Source organism: Phodopus roborovskii, unplaced genomic scaffold, assembly GCF_943737965.1.
Source record: "Phodopus roborovskii unplaced genomic scaffold, PHOROB, whole genome shotgun sequence".
Classification (NCBI taxonomy): domain Eukaryota; kingdom Metazoa; phylum Chordata; class Mammalia; order Rodentia; family Cricetidae; genus Phodopus; species Phodopus roborovskii.
In genome coordinates, this window is record NW_026125893.1 from 134,653 (window position 1) to 161,401 (window position 26,749).

Sequence of the window (26,749 nt, forward strand, 5' to 3'; positions counted from 1 at the left end):
ATGGCGGCGGCCACCAGGCTTCCACTCGCTTAGTTGTTTGAAGCCTCTTTTTTCCCTCAGTATGTTCCTTCTCCGAGACCGTGGCTGCTGGGCCGCGGCGGCCCTTTGCAAACGCTTGCCTTTGTATCGCCTCCGCAGCGACAGCGCGGCTCCGTGCGGCGCGCACTTTGATGTGGTAGTGATCGGAGGGGGGCACGCGGGGACCGAGGCGGCGGCCGCCGCTGCTCGCTGTGGCTCGTGGACTCTGCTGCTCACACACCGCGTGGACACGATAGGTGAGGAGGCCCACGACCTCGGCCAGCCTGTGGTGCACTGGTGGCGCGCGGCGGGGACCCTACATCGGACCCAGCCTGGGCAGGGTTGCGGTGGGTGCCCCGAGGTGAAAAACACGCTGGGTCGTTGGGTTAACCTTCCCGGTATTTTCACCTCAAAGAAAGGGTGAATTAACGTTTCACTCCCGTTTGATTAACCGACATAGTGCGTTCACCGAGAGCTTGTGAAGCCCATGTAGAAAACGGCGCTTCCCGTTCCTTTCTGTATTTCCATTGAGGGGTTAGTGCTTAATACTTGCGGATACTCGCAGCAACATATGCTCCACGTCTTTATCAGTTCACCAGATGATAAACATTAGATTTTTCACATATGTTGGGCTCTTGCTGTAAGACCCTCAGAATGAGGAGTCTTCCAGTTTCGGTCAGTACCCCAAGAACTCAATGTCCAGTCCAGTTGCTGCAACACGAAAGAGGCTTTAATGGACAGGAAACGTTTTCGAAAACGGGCTCCTCCAGCACACAGGCTAGAGAGAAGCCCCCCCCCCCCACAGGTGTTTTTAAAGGCAAACCCACAAGCTTAGGGAGGGGGTGGGACCCTCTGTCCATTGAGTACCTTTGAGGCAGGATGGTCTGCTATTAGGATCAACAGACCTTAGGGCCTCGGAGTGTGCTAATTAATCTTGTCTGGGCAAACCGGAGTTGCAGCTATCTCTTTGTTTCCAAGGACCCTATTTACCACCTGTTGACTCACAGGAAAGGAGGGGCAGTGTGAATTCTTGGTATCTTGTTGTCTCAGGGCCTTCTGAGGGGAAGTTAGCAAATTCCAAGGAACACATATTGGTTAGCTTTCCAGGTCAGACCATCCTTCATTTTCTTTAACTTTACTTTTTTGTTTTTCATTTCGAGTAGTGAGCACAGGAATATACTTTGAAAAGTTTCTACACCTGGGTAAGCCGCTCCACTGATTGATGCAGCAATCCAAATCAACCCGAATTAGAAAAAGCCCACGTTTAATGGATACAGCACTCCGGGATAGCCTTCCAGCCCCCAAGACAAGAGATGGGAAAGGGAGACCAGAAAAACCACGAGTTTGTTCTCTGGGGGACAGTTTAAATACACTGTGGAAATGATCTTGAGTATCTTTGGGGGATGAGCCATCATTTGGCAGGCTTTCTGAGATGCAGCAGGGTTTGGAGGGAGATAGGGGAGGGGAGCTTGGGTGGAATCTCCACCATAACATCCCAGACTCTTTGGGTATATGGATGCCAGGGGCCGGGACAAAGCTTCCAACATAACATCCCAGACTCTCTGGGCATATGACGCCTGTTCATCTCTGCTGACAAGGGACAATGTGGGTAAGGGGGAGAGTCAGTGGGATGCCTCTTGGTGGTCAGAGTAAAGAAGCATTTGATTAACTGCCATCTTGTAGACCTCAGGCACCTGTTCCTTGAGGAGGTGGAGAAGGCAGGTTGCTAGGAGAAAAAACTAGATTGTTGTCATTGGCCCTAGCCATGGGAAGGGTGATAACTACCAAAAAGAAGGGAATGGAAAAGTGTCCTGGTAGTACAGAAGAGGCAAGGGTGGATGAGTGAGACAGGATAGCAGATGCTACATCTAGGATAGCCGAAGGGTGGCAGTTTCCAGCTTCTAGAAGAGCTGCCCACTTACATCTAGAGAGCTGGTACCAATAGTGAAGTCCTAGGAGCTGGTGCAGGTGCTGGCATTATCTGGAGAACCCTCTGTGTGTTGGCCTTGGGCTAGGCAGGAGTGAACCTGCAAAATATGCTCAAAATGGGTGGAGTAAAATGGAGACTTTTCTATTTCCATTATGGAGACTATTTTCATTAGACCAGATTTCTTGATATAAAAGCAGAACTTCTCCCAGGAAATTGCAGGTATCTGTAACACAGCTGGAACAGATTTACATCTTGGTGTTATCATAAAAGGCTATGGCTTTGGGTTAAAGGGCATGAACATTTTTAGAAGACAATCAGGAAATTAAAAACTCTGAACTTCTGAAGTTACATCTCAAACCTGTTCATCCCTGACTATGAACCCTGTAAAAGAGGCACACCTGTCTGTACTTTTAGCAGGAAACTTAATGAACTAATGAGCTGTCAGTACCCTAGGCATCAAATGCCATCAGATCTGAGGGGGATAAGTGATGAGCAGAAGTGAGACAGCTCTTTGAGCTAAAGCAGTCCCAGGTTTTATTGAAATGGGAAAGAAGAGTCCCATCCATCCCCGAGACAGGAGCTGGAGAGGGAACTGTGAGACCAAGTGAAAGCTCCCATGTCCAAAAGAAAAGTAATGGACTTACCTGCAGTGTTATCCTAGGCTTGGAGAGGGCAATGGGAGTCACCAAGTCTGGTCCTTATCAGACCTCCACCAGGCTGGCAGTTTCAGCTGTCAGTGTTGGTGAGGTTGGACCTCTGTGTAGTGACATAGAGGACGAGCCTGCAGTGGGGCATTCCGATTTTCATTATCCAGGCTGATAATGAGGGGTATGGCCTCATTGACGGTTGAGGGTCCAGGCAATATCTTGACAAGCGACCATTCTGCCCACATTGTACAAGCTCCTGGCAGAGTTGACTTGGGTTGAGCTCCAGTAGGATGGAGCCTTGTGGTGGTTGACTTCCCTTGTACCCCATGTGGCCTCAGGGCAGGTGCTAAGGCTTGGGCTTGGAGCATGGCCTTCTATTGTAGCCTTGTCTGTTAGGAGGACTTGGCTATCTCTTCTCAGGCATTGAAAACTTTAAAAGCCATTTTCACCAATTCCTGTATGGGAATTTGTGGATCTTCCTCAGCCTTTTAAATTTTTTTTCTAATATGAAGCACTGAGAAATGAAATAGGTGGCTAGAACTGTGTGGCTCCCATTGGGGAGGCTGGGTCAAGTCTAGTATATTAAATCATGGTCTCCTGTAATTGATTTAGAAAAATGGCCAGGTTTTCATTAGCTATCTGTGTAACCTCTTGCCTTACCAAAATTAACAACTTTTTCTGAGACCATCTCCATATTCTGAAGGAGGCAGCAGACCATGATGTCCACCTCTGTCTACCAATATGGTTCTGTAGCTGGCACCACCAAGTGCCCCACAGGAACCCTATTATCTATTAAAGTGGGTCTGGTCTGCATACTGTCTAGCTGCTGACTGACTCTACTGTGCTCTTCAGGAGTGAGAGTGGAGGCCTGGATGTTCTTGGGAGGTCAAATCATAGGCCTGGGAGGTTTAAATTCTCTTGGATATATACACTATTGTGCAAAAGCTATATTCTACCAATGCAGTGGGGTATGTTTAAAAATGTTTCAAAGGCCTATCAATAATTCTCATAAATGATTTTAATAAAAGCAGTCCTAATTTGAAATGAAATGATTGGGGATGTTTGTTTGTTGTGATAGGGTCTCAGTGCCTGGCTAGTCTGGAACTTGATCTGACTTGGAACTCACAGTGTGATCCGTCTGTCTCAGCCTCCAGAGGGCTGGGATTAAAGGCATACCCCATCACACCTGGACAAAATGATTGTTTTAAGGAATTTTGGTACAGAATTAAGAATTCCTTGGCTTCAAAGAAGAAAGATGGCTTTGACTTAGAAGGATGAGTCCATAGGAACTCGGCGAGCAGGAGTGAGTCACTTGCCCTATGTTAGAGTGCAGTGAGTCACTTTCTGTGAAGTTAGAGGAGAAAATTTTTTTGTAAATGAGTCTAGTTACCTGGAGGAACAGCTTTTTATTAAATAACATGGACAAAGTACCTCGTTTATTCACCATGATCATGTCTATTCTCTTTAGGTCAGATGTCCTGTAATCCTTCCTTTGGTGGCATCGGAAAGGGGCATTTGATGAGGGAAGTAGATGCCTTGGATGGCTTATGTTCTAGAATCTGTGACCAGTCTGGTATACATTACAAAGTATTAAACCGGCGTAAGGGCCCTGCTGTGTGGGGGCTGAGAGCGCAGATTGATAGGAAACTTTATAAACAGAACATGCAGGTGAGAAAAGGTGAGGACAGGGAGGACTGTGGGTCTCTTCAACCTCCGTGTCGACTGGTGTTCTCTCTTGACAGGAGGAAGTCCTGAATACACCCCTGCTCACCGTTCAAGAGGGAACTGTAGAAGATCTAGTTCTTACAGAACCAGAGCCTGGATACCCCGGGAAGTGCCGGGTCAGGGGTGTTGTTTTGGGTATGTACCGGCTGACACTGCTCATCCCACCACACCAAACCCAGTGCAATGTTTGCTCTAAAGGGAACAGAGATGTCCTTCCCATGCCAGGAGATTCTTGTTTTCTCTGTCTGGGTGAGGAAAATTGTGTAAACAGTCCTATGTCTCTTCATTTTGACTGTCATGGCATCTCAGTCAAATTCTGGGTTCATCAGTACTGTTTTAGTGTAAGACTCCAGAGCCTGCATGTTTGTGTCTTTTATCCAGACACAAATTTGTTTGTCATAAATTTGTTTCTATACTTGTTAGTTTATGTGTGTGGAGGTTAGAGTACAACTTTCCAGAGTTAATTCCCTATTAGGAATGAAATTCAGATCATCCGGTTTTTCAACAAGCATCTTTACCCATTGAGCCATCTCAACCATGTCCCCATCTTTTTAATATGTATATATACAGACACACACACACACAGTATAGCAGAGAATGGCTTCCAACTTCAGACTCAACTGCCCCTACTTCTTAAGTGCTGCTATTACAGGCATGTGCTGTCATGTCTAATTTATGTAGTGCTGGGGATTGAATCCAGAGTTTGCATGTCAGGCAAACTTACCAACTGAGCTGTCACCTGTCCCTACATTCCTATCTTAGCTAGGGTTACTATTCCTATGATGAAATACCATGACCAAGGACAAGCTGGGGAAGAAAGGGTTTATTTGGTTTATGCTTTCATATTCCTAGTCCATCATTGAAGGAAGGCAGGACAGGAATTCAAACAGAACCTGGAGATAGGAGCTGATGCAGAGGCCATGAAGGGGTGCTGATTACTGGCTTGTTCCCCTGAATTGCTCAGTCTGCTCTCTTATAAGAACCCAGGGATAGCACCATTCACAGTGTGCTGGGCCCTCCCACATTAATCACTAGTTAAGAAAATGCTCTACAGGCTTGCCTATGCCTGATCTTATGGAGGTGTTTTCCCAATTGAGTTCCTCCTCTCAGATGACTCTAGCCAGTGTCGAGTTGACATAAAATTAACCAGCACAGTTCCTCAGCCTCGCTTTTTACAGGCTTTCTAATTCCTGAGTGTTTGCAAGGAGAAACTAATTTAGTATTCCTGTTTCCTCCTCTGCTCTGTATCAATTACCATTCTTCCAGGTACTATCTAGCATTCAGAAATACAGTAAACTTTTTTTCTTTCTTTCCTTTTTTTGAGTCAGGTCTTCTGTGTATTTGAGGCAGGCCTCAAACTCACAAATCCACATACCTTTGTTTTCCAGGTGCTAGGGTTAAAGGCATGTGCCACCACATGACCTGTTTATACATTTTTTTATTCCTTTAAGTTTCTGACAGTTTTAGAAGGGTGAAGAAATCATGTCATTTTAAGCCAAAAGTCTAAAGTCAGCAACTTTTCTTATATTTATTTTTGTTTAATGTATATGAATGATTGCCTCTGTGGATGAATGGGTGGGTGTATGTGTGTGTCCATGTGCATGCCTGTTACTTGCAGAAGAGCATGTTTGATCCCCTGGAATTGGAGGTATGGACAGTTGTAAGCTGCCATGTGGGTCTTGGGAATTGAATCCAGTTCCTTTGCAAGAGCAGCCAGTGCTCTTAACTTCTGAGAAACCTTTCCAGCCCATAATTTTATTTTCTAAGTGAACCTTCACTAACTGCACTGTACCTGTGTGGTTTTAGGAAAATGAGTTTACTGCTTCCCCACCACACACACATACATGCAGGGTTACATTGTGTATCTTTAGCTGTTCTGGAACTTGCTCTGTAGACCAGGTTAGTCTCTGAGTGCTAGGATTAAAGGCATGTGCCACCACGCCTAGTTGCACTTTAATAAAGTTTTAAAAATAACTATATAAATTCTCACGTTTCTAGAAACAAGAAGTTTTAGTGTAACCCTGATAGAAAGTATTCACATTCTATTTTGTTCTCTAGTAACAGAAACTTAGTTTACTGGTTTTGTTTTCTAATCATTTAGCAGATGGAAGTACAGTTTATGCAGAGAGTGTAATTTTGACAACTGGGACTTTTCTGAGAGGCATGATGGTAATTGGATTGGAGATGCATCCTGCAGGACGTTTGGGGGACCAACCCGCTATAGGGTTGGCTCAGACTCTAGAAAAGTTGGGGTTTGTGGTAGGAAGACTGAAGACTGGAACTCCACCCCGACTTGCCAAAGAGTCCATTAATTTCAACATTCTAAACAAGCAGACACCAGACAATCCATCCATACCATTCAGCTTTCTCAGTGAAACAGTGTGGATCAAGGTAAGAGAGTTTATGGAAACCTAGTTTGATAGCTGATGCTGGCTATTCACAAGTGTCCTAACATCTATCTTTCTCTTTTTCTTCTTATAGTTTCTTTTTTAAATTTCATTTTGTTTTTATTTTTGTGTATGTATCTGTGTGAGGTTGACTGTGGAGGCCAGAATTATATGAATTATAACAGACTGTGAGCTGCCCATTCTGGGTGCTAGGAACCAAACTCTGGGCCTCTGAAGAGCAATAAGCATTCTCAACTACTGAGTTATTTCTTCAGCCCTTTCCTTCTTTTCATGTGTGTTTTACCATATTACCATATTATCTCCTCATAAAGTTGTGTGTATATATGCATATTTATTGTATAGTACAGTAAATACACATTTCTTTTTATGGAACGTTTGACAGTAAGTTGCAGTGATTGTGAGCCTTTCTCTCTAAAGAACTCAATCTGGCTGGACCTTGAGGTGCACACCTTTAATCTCAGCACTTGGGAGGCAGTGACAAGATGGATCTCCCAGAGTGTGAGGCCAGCCTGGTCTACAGAGCACATTCCAGGACAGCCAGGATTGTTATATGGAGAAACCCTGGTGGGGTGGAGGTGGGGATTCAATCTGAACTTCAACTAAACATTTTTTTTTTTTTTTTAAGATTTATTTGTTTATGTATACAGTGTTCTGCCTGCTGCCCATAAGAGGTCATTACAGATGGTTGTGAGCCATCATATGGTTGCTGGGAATTGAATTCAGGACCTCTGGAAGATCAACCAGTGCTGTTAGTCATTGAGCCATTTCTCCAGTCCTCAGACATTCTTTTATATAAAAGCGTTGCAATCAAGGACTGTCATGTTGAGCCAGTGCTAGAAAACCCTGTCAAGAGTCTTCTGATTACCCCAGCATTATCCAAAGTCATGCCTACCCCAATCTGAGTTTGTACATTTGTTTTTGTTTTCACATTGACTTGTGAATTTATTTGTGTGTTTTCATGTTACAAATGCTTGTGGAAGCCAGACAACAACTTCCAGGAATTGGTTCTGTCCTTCTACCATGTGGGTCTGGTCATCAGGTGTGACAGCAAGTGCCTTAACCTGCTGGTCCATTCAAATTGACCCAACTCTTTCTGCATTGGTTTGGGGGAAGAGGCTTGGTTTTCTGGTTTTTTGTTTTGTTTTATTTTTGAGAGGGGGCTTGTATTGATTATTGAACCAAGGACTTTGCTCATACTAGGTAAGTGCTCTGTCACTTTAAGTGGAAAAAGTATAGTGTATGTTTAGAATTAAAGATTAGGGACTACAGAGATATCTCAGTAGTTAAGAGTGTTGTCTGCTCTTCCAGTGGACCAAGGTTCAATTCCAAACACCCATGTGACAGCTTACAACCGTCTGTAACTCCAGTGTCAGGGTTTCTGATTTATTATTCCACACATAGTGTATGCATGTAGTGCACAGACATACATCCAGGCAAAACACGCATATACAAAATAAAAATAAATTCCCCTGGGCAGTGGTGGCACACACCTTTAATGCCAGTATTCGGGAGACAGAGACAGGCAGATCTCTGTGAGTCTGGTCTACAAAGTGAGTTCCAGGATAGCCAGAGCTGTTACATAGAGAAACCCTGTCTTGAAAAACCAAAAATAAATATTAAAAAAAAAAAAAATCAATTGAGTATTAGTTAATGAGGTCCCAGCGTCTCATAAATTTTCTGATGTGAGCTCTGAATATTCTATTACTTTGAGTAAGTAATTTTTATCTTTGTGTCTATGTGTGCTATAGTGTGAACAGAAACATTAAAGTTGGCCAGTGAGATTGTTCAGCAGGAAAAGACACAGCTGAACCTGATGCCTGATTTCAACCCCAGGGATCCACAGAACAACTTGTGGGATTTCATTTTCCTACCATGTGTTTTTGCTAAGTAAGATACAATTTATGATGATGTTTCCTTAGCGTGTGCTTGTTTAGCCTTTTGGTGACAGAGTCCCAGGCTGCCCTCCTGTCCACAGTCTTCCTGCTTGTTTCTCAAGTGCTTTAAATTTTTTATTGTAACTTGTTAGTTTTTGGGTGATTGGGGGTATAGTTTAGTTGGGAGAGTGTTTACCTAGCATGCACAAAGCCCTGGTGCATTCCCCAGAGGCAGGGATATGTCTATAATCCTAGTCCTTGATAGGTACAGAGGATCAGAGGTTTTTGGTTCCTCTTTTTTTTTTTTTTTTTTAAGATTTATTTAAAAAAAAAAATATATATATATATATATACATATATAATGTTCTGTCTGCGTATATACCTGCAGGCTAGAAGAGGACACCAGATCTCTTTATAGGTGGTTGTGAACCACCATGTGGTTGTTGGGAATTGAACTTGGGACCTCTGAAAGAGCAGCCAGTGCTCTTAACTACTGAGCTATCTCTCCAGTCCCAGGATCAGAGACTTTAAGGTCATCCTTAGCTACATAGTGAGTTTGAGGTCGGCCTGGACTACATGAGGCCCTGTGTTTTGTCAGGTTCAAAGCAGATATACTCTTGTAATCCTAGCACTCAGGAAGCTAAGGCAAAAAGATCTGTGAGTTTAAAGGCTGCCTACACTACTTTATGAGATCCTGCCTCAAAAAAAAAAAAAAAAAAAAAAAAAAACTATTTCACAAACTTGGAGACTAGTATAATGAATTAAAATTTAGATGCTATTGTGCCTTTTTATATTTATTATTATTAAAGTTTTTTGTTTTGTTTTTTGTGCATGGAAGCAAAGGTGCTCCTGCATCTATACCAAAAGGAGTAGTACATGTTTTTTACTGCCAAGCTATCTCTCCATCCTCTCCCCACCCCCCTTTTTTGAGATAGGGTCTTGACTATGTAGCTGAACCAAGGTTTGCTAGAACTCATGGATGTGTGAGCCACCACCCCTGGTTTGTTTCATCCTCCTCTTCTTTTGAGTTTTAGTTTTGTTTTGTTTTTTAGATAGATTCTCATTATGTAGCCTTGGCTGGCCTCAGACTGTAGACCAGGTTAGCCTTGAACTCTCGGAGGTCTACCTGTGACTACTCCAGTACTAGATTAGAGGGATATGTCACTACACCTTGCTGTTTTATATCCTAGAAAACATTTATCTGTTTGTTTGTTTGGGCAGGCTGTTGGGTGCCCACTCATGTGTAGGTCAGAAGACAACTTGAGAGAGTCAGTTTTCTCCTGCCATTTAGGTTCCATCGTGACTAGGCTTAATGACAAGTGACAGAGGATATTACTATGTATCACTGGCCGTAAACTCAGAAACCAGCCTATTTCCCATTATGCCTGGCATCCACTGAGTCATCTGGCTGGCTCAGTTTTATTACTTCTTGGTGATTTTTTATAGATAACAGATCATTTATATTTTCATGTCTTTAACAAAGAAAAACCAGTATCACAACAAAACTTGGTTTAGCATTGGGGTTTTTATGAGATGGGGTCTTGCTATGTAACTTTAGCAAATCTTCCTGCCTCACCTTCCCACATGCTAAGATTACAGTCATGAATCACTATGCCCTAGTAAAACATCATTCCTTTGTGTGTGTGTTTTAGGGGAGGGGGTCCAAGACAGAGTTTTCTCTGTGTTGCCTGGCTTTCCTGGAAGTGTCTCTATAAACCTAGCTAGCCTCAAACGAATGCCTCTCGAGTGCTGGAATTAACAGTGTGCACCACCACTGCCCAGCTAAAACATCATTTCTTTTTTTCTTTTTTCTTTCCTTTTTTTGTTTGTTTCTTTTTGGGGGGGGGGTTGGTTTTTCAAGACAGGGTTTCTCTGTATTGCTTTGGAGCCTGTCCTGGAACTAGCTCTGTAAACCAGGCTGGACTCAAACTCACAAAGGTCCTCCTGCCTCTGCCTCCTAATGCTAGAATTAAAGGTGTGGGCCACCAACGCCTGGCTCTCTCTCTTTCTCTCTCTCTCTCTCTCTCTCTCTCTCTTTCTGTGTGTGTGTGTGTGTGTTTTCTGCCCCCACCCCCTCAATTTCTCTCTCTCTCAACTCTCACAAAAAAAAAGTGTACTATGACTCGCTTAAGGAGATCAAGGGCAACTCGTGGACATTGTTCTCTCCTTTCACTGTGGTGTTTCTGCCACTCAATCTCAGAATGCCCCTTAGGATGTGTTTTTTATAGTTTTTTATAGTAGCTTTGTCTTAAACAGGGACCAAAAGAGAAGTGTACATTTTACACTAGAGGACATTTTATAACTATTGCTCCCTCCCTCAGTATTTAGGTATAAAAAAAGTTCAGCCATTTCCCCTAGATTTGTGTGATTATGTCTGTCTTCTTTCCTAGAAACTGATAATTAAATTTAGAAACTTGCTTAAATTTAGTTATATGTTTATTTTTGGCAGGAATATTTAATTAAGCACAAATTTAATGTGTTCTGAAATAAGTCAGTATTGTGCAGGTTTTATTTGAAAATTCAAGAGGCAATTCAGTAAGTAAAGAAGCAAAATAATGTTATGTGCCAGCTGTGGTGGTCCACATGCAATCGCAGGAGTCTAGAGGTCAACAGGAGTCTAGAGGTCAAGCAAGAGAAGAGGTTCTCTCTAGAGAGAGCTCAAGGCCACCCTAGTCTACCAGCAACCTTGTCTCAGACACACAAAGCAAATGAAATCTGTGTTTTATGCGATTACTGTTTTCTAGCCAGAAGATCAACTGCCATGTTACTTGACTCACACCAACCACAGAGTGGATGAGATTGTCCTTGAGAACCTGCACCTGAATAGCCATGTTAAGGAAACTACAAAAGGACCCAGGTAAGGACTAGAAGTGCTTACTCACTCTAAGGAATGAGGTAACTTTTTTGTCATCTAATTTACTTTAAATTTCAATGTTTTGTTCTAGATACTGTCCCTCCATTGAATCAAAAGTTTTACGTTTTCCAAACCGCACACATCAGGTTTGGTTGGAACCAGAAGGAATGGATTCTGACCTTATCTACCCACAAGGGTTATCTGTTACACTACCAGCTGAGTTACAAGAGAAAATGATAACATGCATCAGAGGCTTGGAGAAAGCCAAAATGGTTCATCCAGGTAAAGAGGGTCACAGCAGTGAGGTGGTGTTCTTCGATTGTTGCTTAGTGCTCCATAGGCAAAATAAGCTAAAGCTGAACATGGAGACATACATCTGTAACCCTAGCACTTGGAAGGCTAAAACAGGAAGCTTCCTTCAAGTTTGAGGCCCAGCATCTATACATTTCATGTAGTCTGATGCACTTTGTATTTCTTCTTTGAGACAGGTATAGCTACTCTGACTTATCTTGTGTACTTGTTGTTTGCCAGGCTATGGTGTCCAGTATGATTATTTAGACCCCCGCCAGATCAGTCCTTCCCTTGAGACACACCTGGTTCAGTGTCTGTTCTTTGCTGGACAGATAAATGGAACCACTGGCTATGAGGAAGCTGCGGCTCAGGTAAGATCTGTTTTATTTCATTTTCCTTTAAAAGGGTTCTCTCTAGCTAGTGTTAGCTGTCCATGTAGTCCAGGCTGACTTCAAACTCAGAGATCCACCTGCCTCTGCCTCCCAAGCATGTGCCACCATGCCCAACTCCAGGTAAGAATTATTCAAATGTTACTATAAACCAGAAAAGACCGTTATATTAGTGTTCATTTTTTTAGTGTCTCTTGTTGATTATACAGATTTTGGAAACAACAGCATTTTGGGCTAAGTGGATATATATATAGCTGTTTTATATAATACAGCTATATTGTTTTGAAAAGGGGTCTTGCTGTGTAGCCCAGATTGGCCTCAGACTTGCTATATAGCCAAGGCTCACCTTCCAAGCGCTAAGATTACAAGTGTGCACCACCACTCCTAGATCAAACTGCTGATCTCTCTGCTTTTCTCCCCTAGTGTTAGGATTATAGATTTTGAATTCCTAGATCTGCCAGGATACTGAGAAAAAAAATTAAGGAACTGTTTATGAAGTGTAAAAAAAACATTTAATTCTTATAAGATTGATGAGTATTACGTGTTGTTGCTATTTTGCCTTTCTCTGTTGTTTGTGTGCACATTTGTGCAGCTAGTGATCAGCATTAGATATCATTTCAATTGTTCTTCACCTTATTTTTAATTTCATTTTATGTGTATGAGTGTTGTGTCTGCATGTATGTCTGTGTACCACATGTGTGCCTGTGGAGGCCAGAAAAGGGCATTAGATGCCCTGGAACTAGAGATACAAATGGTTGTGGGTCACATGTACGAGCTGGGATCAAACTCCCTTATTTTTTATTATGGATGGGAAGGGGTACATGCACACGAATGCCTGTGCCAGAGGATGCCAGAAGAGGGCTTCTCTAGAGCTGGAGTTATAGGTGATTGTGGGCTGCCCAGCATGGGTACAGCAAACCACACTTGGGTTCTCTGCAAGAGCATTATACACTCTTAACCTCTTGAGTCACCTCTCCAACCCCTCCACCTTACTTTTTTGACACAGAATCTCTCATTACACATACCAGTTAGGCTAAACCAATGAGTTTCAGTGGTCCAATTGTCTGCCTTCTCAGTGCTGAGATTACATGCCTGTACTACTGCGCTCAGGTTTTTCATGAGACTGTTAGGGATCCAATTGAGATCTGTATGCTTTGGAGGTAGGCATTTTATGAAATCTTTCCAACCTCCTATAATATTCTTCTTTTCTTTTCTTCCTTTTGTTTGTTTGTTTTGGGATTTTTTGTTTGTTTGTTTTTATAGACAAGGTTTCTCTGTATTGCTTTGGAGGCTGTCCTGGAACTAGCTCTGTAGACCAGGCTGGCCTCAAACTCACAGAGATCCAAGAGCTGGAATTAAAGGTGTGCACCACCAACGCATAGTATTCTTAACCATTGTCTTCTATTGCTGTGAAGAGACACCATGACCACAGCAACTCTTATAAAAGAAAGCACAGTTTCAGAGGTTTAGTCCATTATCATCTTGGGTGGGACATGGTGGCATGTAGGCAGACACAGTGCTGAAGAAGTAGCAGAGAGTTCTGTATCTAGATCCACAGGCAGCAGGAGAAAAGAGATCCTGAGCCTGGCTTAGGCTTTTGATACCTCAATACCCACCCCCAATAACACACCTACTCCAGCAAAGCCATGCTTTCTTTTTTTTTTCCTTTTTTTTTTTTTTTTTCTTATGGGTTAACATTTTATTTTTGTGAATCCCAGGACTATGCAGAAAGACCCTGTCCCAAGTAAATAAAAGATAGTAAATACATAAGCAGACAAACAAACATACAACAAATAATCAAATTCAAAATGAAGAATTTCTCTTTCAAACTTGGTTAACTTGAACTTTTCTTGTCTGTAAGTCCCATGTACCACACTCCTGCCAGGTGCCCTCTTGGGATAGATGTGGACATCAGAAAGGCCACACTTTGTAATCCTTCTCAAATCCCATGATTACTAAGCATTCAGACTCTGGGTTTTCTTATTCAAACCATCACACAGGGTAAATTATCGTTTGTTTGTTTGTTTGTTTGTACATAGTAGAGAAGTCTCACAAATAGGTTCACAAAGATTAACACTCCCAACCCCCTTCTGAATGTGGATTATATTTATATTTCTTATGAACCTGTGTGTGTGTGTGTTGGTTCTTTGAGACAGGGTTTCTCAGTATGGCCTTGGCTGTCCTGGAACTCACTCTGTAGACCAGGCTGACCTCAAATTCAGAGATGCACCTGCCTGCCTCTACCTCCTGAGTGCTGGGATTAAAGGCATATGCCACTGCTGACTGGCTCTTCCTACCCTTGCTGGCTTTTTGGGTTTTGTTTTTGTTTTTGTTTTCCAGGTAAGTGTGCTAAATAGAGTAGCTATTTGTTCAGTTCATAATGGCCTCTTAAACATTTCAGTCCTCTTATAGGGTGTGATAGCTGGAATCAATGCCAGTCTTCGGGTCAGTGGGAAACCACCCTTTGTTGTGAGTCGCACAGAAGGCTACATAGGAGTCTTGATTGATGATCTCACCACATTGGGCACCAGTGAACCATACCGCATGTTTTCCAGCAGAGTAGAGTTCCGTTTGTCACTGCGCCCAGACAATGCTGATAGCCGCCTCACATTCCGAGGTAACTTGTAACCAAGTCCTGTAAGGTACTGCACTGCCTTTTGGGTTATTGTTGGTTTGTGTAGTTGTTTTGAGGCAGGGTCTCTTAAAGTGTAGCTAAGGTGACTTTGTGTTCCTGTTCTTGACTCCACCTCTCAAGCAGTGAGGGACTACTACATCCTGCCTTGGGAAGGGGAAGTTGTCAGGAAGGGCTGTTGAGACAAGGTCTTCATGTGTAGACTGGTCAGCCTTGAATTACTGTAGTCTTCCTTCAATTGCCTCTATATACTTGTACTACAGGTGTGTGCTGTCACGCTCTGCACTCCATTATTCTTTAAAATTTCTTCCTCTTCCTTTCCTAGCCCATAAGGATGCTGGCTGTGTGTCTCCACAGCGATATGAAAGAGCTTTGTGGATGAAATCTTCTTTAGAAGAAGGCATCTCTGTGTTGAAATCCATTGAGCTTTCAAGCTCCAAGTGGAAAAAGTTAATTCCGCAAGCTCCTATAAGTGTGAATAGAAGCCTTCCTGTCAGGTATGATTTTCATTATAGACTTTTCTTAGTTTTTACAGAAAAATGAGATTTCAGAGGGTTATTTTATACAGACCCCCTACCTACACTAAAGGCTTCTCAGTAGCCTTTAGTATAATTCATCTACTTATTCGGTATATATAAATATGTCTGACATTAATCTCAGCAATTAGGTGGAGGGAGGCTGGGATTGGGAGTTTCAGATCAGTCTAAACTGGGGTCCAGAAAACCTGGGCTTGAAAATAAATTTTAAAAGAAATGTGAAATATATGTGACTGAGCGTGTGGCTTGATGGTAGAATGAGTATGTGCTTAGCATGAGTAACTGCTTGGATTCAGTCCCAAAGTGTCTACCTCCCAAGTGCTGGGATAAAAGCATGTACCACCACTGTACCTAGTAAAAATGTTTTAATAAAATATATTTATTTATGTATGGTTATAAATTATTTTTTATGTGTGTGTTTTGCCTACATGTGTATCTGCACCATATGCACGTTGTGTATCCAGGGAACCCGAAGAAAGATCAGGTCCCATGGAACTAGTGTGGGCTGCCCTGTGTGTGCTGCAAATCAAACCTGGGTCCTCTGAAATCACAGTCAGCATCTCTTCTATAATGAGATTTTTTGGTCTTCCTCAGTATTAGAGGCTCCAAACCAAAATATAGAAGGACTCATTTTCTTTGATAGGCTGCTCTTCAGAGACCACATAAAGAGATAGGAAGCCAAAAATCTAGGCGTCAGTCTTGCTCTTCTGCTGATGAGAGCTCACTAGTGTCAACTGTGTTGACCTCTTCTGAAGAGCAGAGACCTAGTTACTGCTGGTCACAGTCCTTCTCCTTAAATGGTGTGCCTCAACAATGTGACAGAGAGACTGCATTTCCAGAGCATGAGCCTTTAAGGAACACAAACCATATCTGAACCCTAGCATGCAGAAGGATAGTTCATTCATAATACACTACCAAAACTTAGTAGTTGTGAAACGCATTCCCCATGCTCTGAATGGGATGAAACCCTTGTTAGCAGAGGATGCTTTTGTGAAACAAAAGGAGACTACAGCCTAAAAACAGTGTAATTCTTGTGATGGGAAGTCAGGAAATCTGTACTTTTGGATGGGGGTTTTAAGCTGGAGTTTCCTGTAATCCAGGCTGTCCCCAAACTTGCTGTGTTAACAAAGGAATGGCCTGACACTTAATCTCAATATTGTTGCCTCTGCCTCTCAAGTGCTGGGATTATGGACATGCATTACCAGGCCCAAAGAGAATCAATTATTCTTTTTTTTTTTTTTTTTTTTTATGTGCATTGTTGTGAGGTTGTCAGATTCCCTGGAACTGGAGTTACAGACAGTTGTGAGCTGCCATGTGGGTGCTGAAATTGAACCCGGATATTCTACATGAACAGTCAGTGTTCTTAACCACTGAGCCATCTCTCCAGCCCCAATTGTTTTTGTTTGTTTGTTTGGTTTTTGGTTTTTTGTGGGTTTTTTGTTTTTTACGACCTACTTTGTAGATACTATACTTTTTACTTATTATGTAGCCTGGGCTAGTTATGTAGACCAGGCTGGCCTCAAACATAGAGGTCCTTCTGCCTCTGCCTCCTGAGCATTGGGATTAAAAGTGTGCACTACCACATCTGGTCCCATGCTGCTGCATTTGCTCACTATACTTAGGAGGAAAATGAGACTCTTTTAATTACTCTGATACTTAATGTCATTCCAAGGAATTTTATTATTAGTTTGCCTTACAGGATATGGATCCTTATGTTGACAAAACTTTTTACGTTGACAGCGCTCTAGATGTTCTTAAGTGTGAAGAAGTTAACATGGACTTACTAGCCAGTGTTGTTCCTGAACCATTGAAGAAGTATACTGCTAATAGAGAGCTGGCTAGAAGACTGAAAATAGAAGGTAAAAGAGAGCTGTTTCCTTCAGAAGCCTGTATTTACTTTCCCATGTGTGCAGATTATGAATGAACAGTAGAGCCATTGAGAGTGCTATTTGCTGAGCATAGTAGCACATGCCTGAGAACATTGGCATCATGCTTTTATAGAAACTAAGCAGTGAAAAGGGTACAGAACAGGATGCTTATGGAATGGTAGGAAAAGTGGGATGATGTATGCTGTTTATACAGGAAAAGACTTTAAACTCCTTAGGGAACAGCCAAGATGGTGAGAATGGTCCATTCCATGCAGGGTTGGTGGTCTCTTTAAATTCCACAGAGATCTGTCAGCTTACTATGCTTTGGCTATGTGTGTAGAATGACCCATGTATTGCCTGCCATTCCGTTATGTAATTTTATAAAAAGCCAGCAATGAAAAGAAACCTACTAGGAATTCTAGAAACATTTTTTCAAATGACCCAATATTAAAAAATTAAATTTGACTTATAAAATAACACAGATGGGACTGGAAAGATGGCTTCATGGTTAAGAACACATGCTGCTCTTTCAGAAGACCAGAGTTCAGTTTCCAGCATCCACATAAGGTGGCTCCCAACCACCTGAAATTCAGCTCTAGGGGCTCCACAGACACCTGCATTTAATACATACACACTACACACATATACATGGTTAAAAATAACCTGTAAAATCTTAAAAACAAAACTCAAGTTACCTAATACTAGTGACAACATACTAGAAGAGTACAGACTTTATTCCACTATTACGATTTCTCTACTAAAAAGGTACTTTAGATATTTAGGGTGTAGCACTGGAAATAGCTGCTTAAATTGTTTTTTGGGGGGTTTTGTTTATTTGTTTGTTTGTTTGTTTATTGTTTTTGAGACAGGGTTACTCTGTAGCCCTGGCTGTCCTAGAACTAGCTCTGTGGGCCAGGGTAGCCTTGAACTCAGAGATCCACCTGCCTCTGCCTCCCAAGTGCTGGGATCAGAGGTGTACACCACCACCTCCTGACTAGATTACATATTTTAAACTTGGTGCACAGCTTTATTTTCTTCAGTAAATATCATAGTCCAGCATTTACCATTAACTTGTTTAGAGGAAATAATTCAACCAATGACATAGCTGCCCCCCAGCACCCACTTGAGGTTTAAAAGAAACCACTTTGGGTTAAAGTACAACATATATGGGTGATTTTCAAGTTACTACTTGAATCTTCCTAACCTTCTTTTAATCTTTTTCTTTTTTAATTTTATTTTTATTTGCATTTTTGTGTTTGTATCTGTGTGTGCGTGTGTGTGCGCGCGCGCGCAGGTGTTCATGGAGGGCAGAAGAGGGTGTTGGATCCTCTAGAACTGGAGTTACACACTTCCTGCCTGAGAAGGGTGTTGGAAACCAAAGGACCCTCTACAAGAGCAACAAGTGCTCTTAACCACTCTCCAGTGATTTGTTTGTTTGAGGCATGGTCACATTAAGCCCAGGCTGGCCCCATACTCCTAAGCAGATGAGGATGATCTTGAGCTTTTAGATCCTCTTGCCTCTATAAGTGCTGTGGTTGCTGGTGTGTACCACTGTACCTGGTTTTGTGCAGTAGTGGAATGTGATGGTTGTCAACTTGACAGGATTTAAAATCACCCAGAGATGCAAGCATGCTAGATAAGCCCTCTGCCAACTGAGCAACATGCCAGCCCCTAGATAAGACTCTTAAGTGCAGAAGTTAGTGTCACATTGTATTATCTTTCTTGTTTTGTAATTTATATTTGAGAGATTAAATAAATATGCCCTTGGCCATATGCAAGATCTCAGCTGTCCCATGTATTACTCTCTTGTTGTACCTAGCAAGAATTCACTCAAGGGACTGGAGAGATAGCTCAGTGATTAAGAGCACTGGCTGCTCTTCCAGTGGATCCAGGTTCAATTCCCAGCACTCACATGGCAGCTCACAACTGTCTACAATTCCAGTCCCAAGGTTTCTGACACCCTCATGCAGACAAAAAAAAAAAAAAAAACAAATAACATAAAGTAATTTCTTTTTTAAGCCACTCAAGGAAGGGTTTATACATGCAAAGGCCAGAGAGCCACCTGTAGTATCATTCATCTATTCATTTAGATGAGTCTATTTTTGTTTATGATTTGAGGAGATCCTGGTGGAAAAGACATGGTAGTGAGAGCAGCTAACCTTTGGTTTGCTGGGAATGAGGCCATTAATCATAGTTCATCCACATCCAGGAAGCAGAGATGCCAGCACTCATCTCCCTCTCTCCTTTTAAGTCCAGGACCTCAGCCTGTGTAATGGGACCACCTGCATTCAGGTGGATCTTCCTTTTTCATTTAAACTGTTTAGGAAACATACTGGCAGACGTAATGATTTTAAATCTTGTCAAATCAATGATCAGTATTAACCATCACATTCCATTACACCCTGAGGGCTATTTATGAATCATAAAATTGTGCCAGGTATAGTAAAGCATTCCTGTGTAAACCCAGGACTCAGGAGCTGAGGCAGAGGTTGTAAAAGGTCTTCCTGGCCAGCTCAGTGAGACAGTGTCTAAAAAGTATAAAAAGAGATAGGGACATAACTCAGTAGTTACAGTGGAGTGTATGTCTTCTTGCCTAGCATTTACAATGCCCTGAGTCCTGGACTTAATCACCAGTACCAAAAACAAGTCTTTTAAGTTTTGACTTTATTTTTCTAAGAATAGCATGCTTGACAAAGTTAATTGCCCAGCTCCAGAACATTACTTCGCAATAAAATTAACTAAATTGCATGTTATGTTTGCCATCCAAGGAACCCCACTTCTAAAAAAAAATTATTGCTTTGGGGCTGGGGGCATAGCTGGATAGTAGAACTACTTGTCTGGCATGTATAGGCCATGGGATTAATCCCTGGGGCCACCTTAAAACACACAGAGAGACACACACCACACAGCTTCCACATGAAAATAACTTGGAGAACCATTTTTCTTGAGAAACAGCCCATTTTTAGGACTTAACATTTACACTGACAAGAAAGTCAGATCAGCTGGGCATGGTGTCAGACACCTGTAGTACTGCCACTTTTGCAGCAGAGGCTGGATGACAATCAGTAGTGTAACGTTATCCTTGACTATATGTATTTCATCTGCATGATAACCTCTAGTTTTCATACCTCAAAAAGGAACACCAACCAGGAATTCAGGGTTAGCCTGAGCTACATGAGATTCTGTCTCAAAAATAAATAGTGAAGATTATCTACCCCACCTGTCTCAAAGTATCAAGTATTGAATGCGCTGGTGTATGCAGAAGCTATTTATAAACAGTAAAAGGTTATACAAATATAGTTTGTTAAGTGTGATATATGTATCATAATTCTAATTTTTTTATCAGCTGCTTATGAATCTGTATTGGTATTTCAACTACAAGAAATAAAGGAGGTTCAGCGAGATGAAGCTTTGCAACTGCCAGAAGACCTAGATTATTTAACAATCAGAGATGTGTCACTGTCCCAGGAAGTTCGAGAGAAGCTACACTTGAGTCGCCCACAGACAGTAAGCAAACAAGCAGTGGGAAGAAGCAAGTTACAAGCAAAGCCAGAAAGGGCTAGTGCTTTAGTTTTTAATCCTGGACTTTTGTGATCACCTGAGTGACCTTGAGAAACTTAATCTTGGAGCTGGAGAGCTAACTGCAGCAACAAAGGACCCTGGTTTGGGTTCCTGTGGTGGGTTCCTACAGCCTACTCTGTTCCTGGGAATTTGATGGCCCCTTCTGACCTCTAAGGGCACTATATGTACATGGTGTTCTTATGTGCATTCAAAAACACTCATCGTGTAACAGCAAAAGAAAATTTTTCTTTAAAAAAAAAAAATGTTTTGTTGTACAACCCTTGAAGCAAAGCAGTGTAATGTAAACATGAAATTTTATTTATTATTCAAAACAAAACTCTCCCCCTCCCTCCCAACCCCCCAATAATTATGAAAAGCCAATAACTCTGAGCTAGAGGTGGGACCTTGTACGTTCCTCCTCCTCCTAGTCCCTTTCCTCACTCCATCAAGAGATTTTTGCCTGGCTTGGACTTGGGCAACTCTTGTCTGTTGTCTTCTGAAACCACTGCTTCCTTTAAGTCATCTACTCTCAGAATTTTTCCATCTCTGCTCTTCCTCAAAGATCCCTGAGCTTTGAAGGCAGCAGTGTTGGTACAGATATCTTATTTAGGGCTGAGCCCTCCAAAGTCTGGTATTCTGCATGTTGACCAGTTGTGAATCTCTATGTTAATTGCAATCTATACCACATACATATTTCCCTTCTTTAAAATAATTTTTTTTTTCTTTTATATGTATGGGTGTTTTTCCTGCGTGTTTTTGTGTACACCACGTGCATAGCTGATACCAGTGGAGGTCAGAAGAAGGTATCAGATTCAGATCCTCTGGAACTGGATAGTTGTGAGCCAGTCACCTTATGTGCGCTGGGAGTTGAACTCTGGTCCTCTGCAAGAGTGACAAGTGTTCTTAATCAATGAGCCCTCTCACAGATCTTCTTAATGGAAAGGAAAAGATATTGTAGCGTGTTTTGGGAATGGGGGGGAAGATGATTAGAGTCTCTGAACTTGAGATCTTTCTGTCTTTGTCTTGCTAGTGCTAGGATTATGGGTATGTGCCAAGACCTAGAAGTGTTTTTGTTTGTTGAGTGTGGCCAAGCTAGCTTCAGATTTGGAATCCTTCTGGCAATCCTGAATGTTATCATTACATGCATGCCCAGTTTACTTCTGATCTTGCACACATTGCTTTTACTTCTGAAGATATAATGTTACATTTCCTTTATCTGCTTTATAAACTTATTTTAATTACATTCAGATTTTTTTATGGGCATGAATGCTTTACCTGTATGTATCCCAACCATGTACATACCCAATGAAGATAGATGAAGAAGGGCAATGGATCCCTGGAACTGGTGTTAGAGATAGTTATGAGCTGCCATGTTGTGTTGGGAACTAAATCTACGTTCTTTGCAAAAGAAGATAATACTCTTAAATGCAGAGCCATCTATCTCTCCAGCCCTCTGTTGTTGTTGTTGTTTTTTTTTTTTTTAATTTATTTTTTATTATATATATTTTTGGGGGAGTGGATTCAAGGCAGAGTTTCTAGTCCTGGCTCTGTGGACAAGGCAGGCATTGAACTCAGTGTTGTGCCCAAGTAGTGAGAATCCCCAAAGACCACCAGAGAGAAACAGACCCACTGATTTGAATGTATAAGGTTTATTGTTCATCAGTCCATGACAGGGACCTCGTCCAGTTGGCTGACAGAGCAGCCACCAGAGGAAGCGAGTTCCCTATCTACTGTCAGGTTTTTAAAGGCAAAAATCGCAGTATTACATCAATAGGTACGGGTTGGTTTCTGATTGGTTGACATTTGGGAAACAGTCAGGAATTTCTCAAAGTCATATTTGTGCACCAATTCTTATTGGTCAGTGTTGAGAAGGAGCATTGTGTGGTTTCTATAGCTTTGTCTTGTTACTTGCAGGTGGCCTGTTGTTCATTGATAACAATAATTTTTAGAATTGTATCCTGGAGACTACAGGGGAGGTGTTGGTCTCCCATAGAGTTTCTTTTGTGACCAAACAGTTCCCAGGAACCAAGCATCTAGGAGGCCAGGGGGTGTCTGGAGTTTATTTGTGTTCAGTTTTGGGCCTAGGCTCCCAGAGGCCAAGGGATCTGAAGTTTGTTTGTGTCATGTGCTGAGTCAGAGGCCTACATGTCCTTTTTTTGTAGCCTGTCATGGCTACTAAAGTAGAGGGCTAAGTGAGGGTCTGGTCCCTTTATTAGTTTACCTCTTTCATTCCCTCCTCTTGTTACAGGTAACCCAATCTTGGGTTATTAGTGGAAGGGAGTTTTCTTTTGATTTAGCAATTTGTTTGTTTGTGTTTGTTTGTTTTTCGAGACAGGGTTTCTCTGTGGCTTTGGAGTGTATCCTGGCATTCGCTCTGTAGACCAGGCTGGCCTTCCTCTGCCTCCCAAGTGCTAGGATTAAAGCCATGTGACACTACCACCGTGTTTGATTTAGCATCATAACTAGGGAAAAGGGACATATTTTTCCTGTGCCATTTCCTGCTTACCCTTTTGACCAGTGATAAGTGGATCCAAACTTTATGACTTTTGATCTCCTGAAGTCTAATACGAACTTTATTATATAAAAGGACATAAAAGTTTGAGATATATTATATAACATTACCAATCTGTACTGAAATCTATATTGCAGAAAAAGCAGATACCTTTGTGTGTCCTAGTAAAAACTACAGATTTAAGTTAGAAGCATGTACTTTTTTTTGTTTTGTTTTGTTTTCTTTCTGTCCAGAGAACTGGGTATAGATTGCACAGAGTTGTCTTTGGCCTAGCTATCAACTTGGAAAACTGAAGTGATGGAAAATATCTTTCACCCAGGAATTCAAAGCCAATCTGCTCAGTTTAGCCAGACCCTGACTGAGAATCTAAATATTTTTTAAACTGTACAAAGAGAGTTTGAGGAGAGTAGATTTGATATGAGTAGCTCACTTTGGTTCTTTTGTCATTTTCATTCTAGATTGGGGCTGCTAGTCGTATACCTGGAGTGACACCAGCTGCCATCATCAATCTGCTCAGATTTGTGAAGACCATTCAGCAAAGACAGGCAGCAGTGAAGGAACACCAAACCAAATAGTACTTATATGATACAAAGAAACTTGGAGACAGAACTGTAACTTTCATTTCATAGAGGACTTCTAGAAAGGGCTTAGAGAGTATAAAAAAAAGCACCTGTGAGAATAGCATTGTTATATTATTTTAGCTTTGTACTTGTAAGACAAAGGTTACAGTTGTGCTTTTTTTTTGTATCTAAGCAAAATAGTTAAAAAACAATGTATAGTTCTCTCTGGGGCTCTATATTGTAAGCCTATTTCTGTAGGTCATATAGCATTCATCAGAGGTTAATAAGTCAAAACTAACCCTGAAACTGAGTGGTGGTACAGATTTTAAGTAATCCCATCTCTTTAAGAGGCTGGGCTGGTATGGATCCCTGAGTTTGAGGCCAGCCTGGTCTACAGATCAAGTTCCAGAACAGGCAGGGCTACACAGAGAAACTCTGTCTCAAATAAAAAGAGGCTAAAGCAGGAGGATCAGGAGTTCAGCATTAAATTGGCTACACAGTGAGACCTGGTCTCAAGGAAACAAAGACAGTCAGTCACTTACAGTCATGCTCCTTAGTCCACATTTGTCAGTTAGACAGAAGAGCTTTCCCTGACACTCATACTACAAAGCTCCTCCATTCTTGAATGCTTTAACCAAATGGTATTTCTCTCTCTCTCTCTCTCTCTCTCTCTCTCTCTCTCTCTCTCTTCCCAGCTTCCTCTCCCTGGCAGCTGCAGAGATTTACAGTTTGCCTACCCTATTGTTTTTCTCTCAAACTGTAGTAAAATGGTCCTTGAGTTTTAGAAACAAAAAGTATTGGGGGAAGGAAAGGTGGCCCAGAGCCTTGCTATGCCTAGAGGACTTGAGTTTGACTCCCAGCACCCACATCAACCTGATGCCTGTAACTGCAGTTCAGGGACCTGATGCCCTCTTCTGGCCTTGACTAGTTCCCAGATCTTCTTTGTTTCCTTCCCCAAATAAAATCTGAAGGGAAGCTTGCTCTTTTCCGGTCTTCAGGAACTGCCCATTACTTTTTAGACATTGCCAAGAACCACATAAATATAACCAGTCCAGAAATGGTATCAAGAAGCCCAATTATAAAGATAAAAATCTAAAGGGGTTTGACTCCAAATGCCTGATGGGCATGTTACTTTGTCAAGAAAGTCTGAGGGTGCTGAATCCATCAAGGTCTTTTTAAAAGCCTGAGACTCTGGAAGAAGACAAACAGCGAAGTAATTGAGTGAACATGCTAAGGTTATCTGGGTCCCAATGAAGTCCTATCTGCAAGTATGGAGACAGATGAATTCATGTCACAACTCCATCTCCCATGTTGTGTACAGGTACCAAGTGTGCTATGATGTTTTTACAGGTAAACTTAAGATGGGGGAAACAGTCACCAAACCACAGGCTTAACCTTGTCTGCTTCCTGTAGGAAGGAGTGGTTCAGGTCTTAAGTCAGGATGAAAAATGAAGACTGAGCTGGTCAATGGTCACACACACCTTTAATCCCAGCACTGAGAGCCAGAGGAAGGTGGATCTCTATGAGTTGGGGAAGGCCACTGTAGTCTACAAAGCAGGTTCCAGGACAGCCAAGATAATATAGAAGCCTGTCTTGAAACCCCCACCCCCAAGAAGAAAAATGACCACAAAACCACCCAGATTCAGTCAGCTACTTTATTTTTTTCTCTCATTTGAGAACAGCTTTCAACTGGTGTGCTTTTACACTATTATATACATGTAATCCTAATACTGGGAAAGGGAGGGAGGAGTAGGAGATGAAGAAATGGATCAGCAGTTAAGTTTTCAGCTGCATTTTCAGAGGACAAAGAATTGAGGCTCAGCGCCCACATGATGGTTCACAACAGTATATAATTCCAGTTCCAGGGGATCCAACACCTGGCCTTTGTGGCCATGTGGTACACATACATGTAGGCCAAACACCCACACACATAATACTTCTTTTTCTTATTTTAGCACTTGAAAGAGGAGTCAGGAAGCTCAGAAATCCAAAGTCATCTTCAGTTTGAGGCTACATGAGACTCTTGCCTCAGGTGTGTGGGTAGGTAGGTGGTGGCTATATGTGTAGCCCATGCAGTTTCTAATTTTAGAATTAATTTGTAGGTTAGAAACTGACTAAACATTTAAATCTTATATTTCAGTACTTTGGAAATTTTCAATAGTCACTAATTTTGAACATTAATAAATACTATAAAACAGACACATAAACTTACTTTGTAAGCTGGTTGAGGGAGGCTAAAGGTGGTCAGATTTCATACAACAAAAATGCTGATGAAACTGACCTGGCCATGATTTAACATTAATAAAGCAATCCATCCATAGTAACTGATGAATTGTGTCTAGTAATGCTGTACCCTTCCTTTTCTAGTATAGCAGATAGTATGTATCTGAGGGCTGCACAGGGGTGACCAGTGTGGGTCCCTTGACCAACATTTATGGATAGACTAGGGGATATAGCCAAATGGACCAGATGATCCTGTTTGTTTAATGACAGCCAGCCTATTAGCCTACCTAGGGAGAAGTCCCTCAGATTGCCAAGGCTTCAGCTAGAACTTCATGTGGCAAGAGCTCCAGTCAGTTTGGCCGTATATCCGAGGCCTGATTATTGGAAAGGCATCCAAATCTTTTGTTATATACAGTTTGACGTGGTCATTTGGATGTAGTTCAATGTTCCTAGAATTTTTTTGGCGGGGAAGTGTTTTTTAAATTCAGGGTTTCTCTGTGACTGTGGAGCCTGTCCTGGGACTAGCCCTTGTAGAACAGGCTGATCTCAAGGTTCACACTTCACAGTCATCTGCCTCCTGAGTGCCAGGACTACAGGTGTGCCCCACCACCTCCCAGCTTCTTAGGTTTTTTTGTTTGTTATATCTAGTTTTAATTTTTCCAGGTCAGTGTCTACTGATGCGTAATTTCTTTTTTAAAATTTATTTTTATGTACATTGGTG

The 26,749-nt window shown here is 41.9% G+C and overlaps 1 protein-coding gene across 1 annotated transcript; it reads left to right on the forward strand.

Moving 5' to 3' along the window:
• Window positions 1-26,137, forward strand: Mto1 (mitochondrial tRNA translation optimization 1). Its single transcript, XM_051178903.1, is given in 13 exon segments — window positions 1-41; window positions 43-275; window positions 4,064-4,263; window positions 4,338-4,455; window positions 6,422-6,711; window positions 11,347-11,459; window positions 11,548-11,738; window positions 11,988-12,118; window positions 14,549-14,753; window positions 15,094-15,265; window positions 17,045-17,163; window positions 20,519-20,679; window positions 23,704-26,137. Coding segments are annotated over 13 exon segments (2,091 nt in total). The 3' UTR covers window positions 23,821-26,137.
• Window positions 26,138-26,749: the final 612 nt, after the last annotated feature.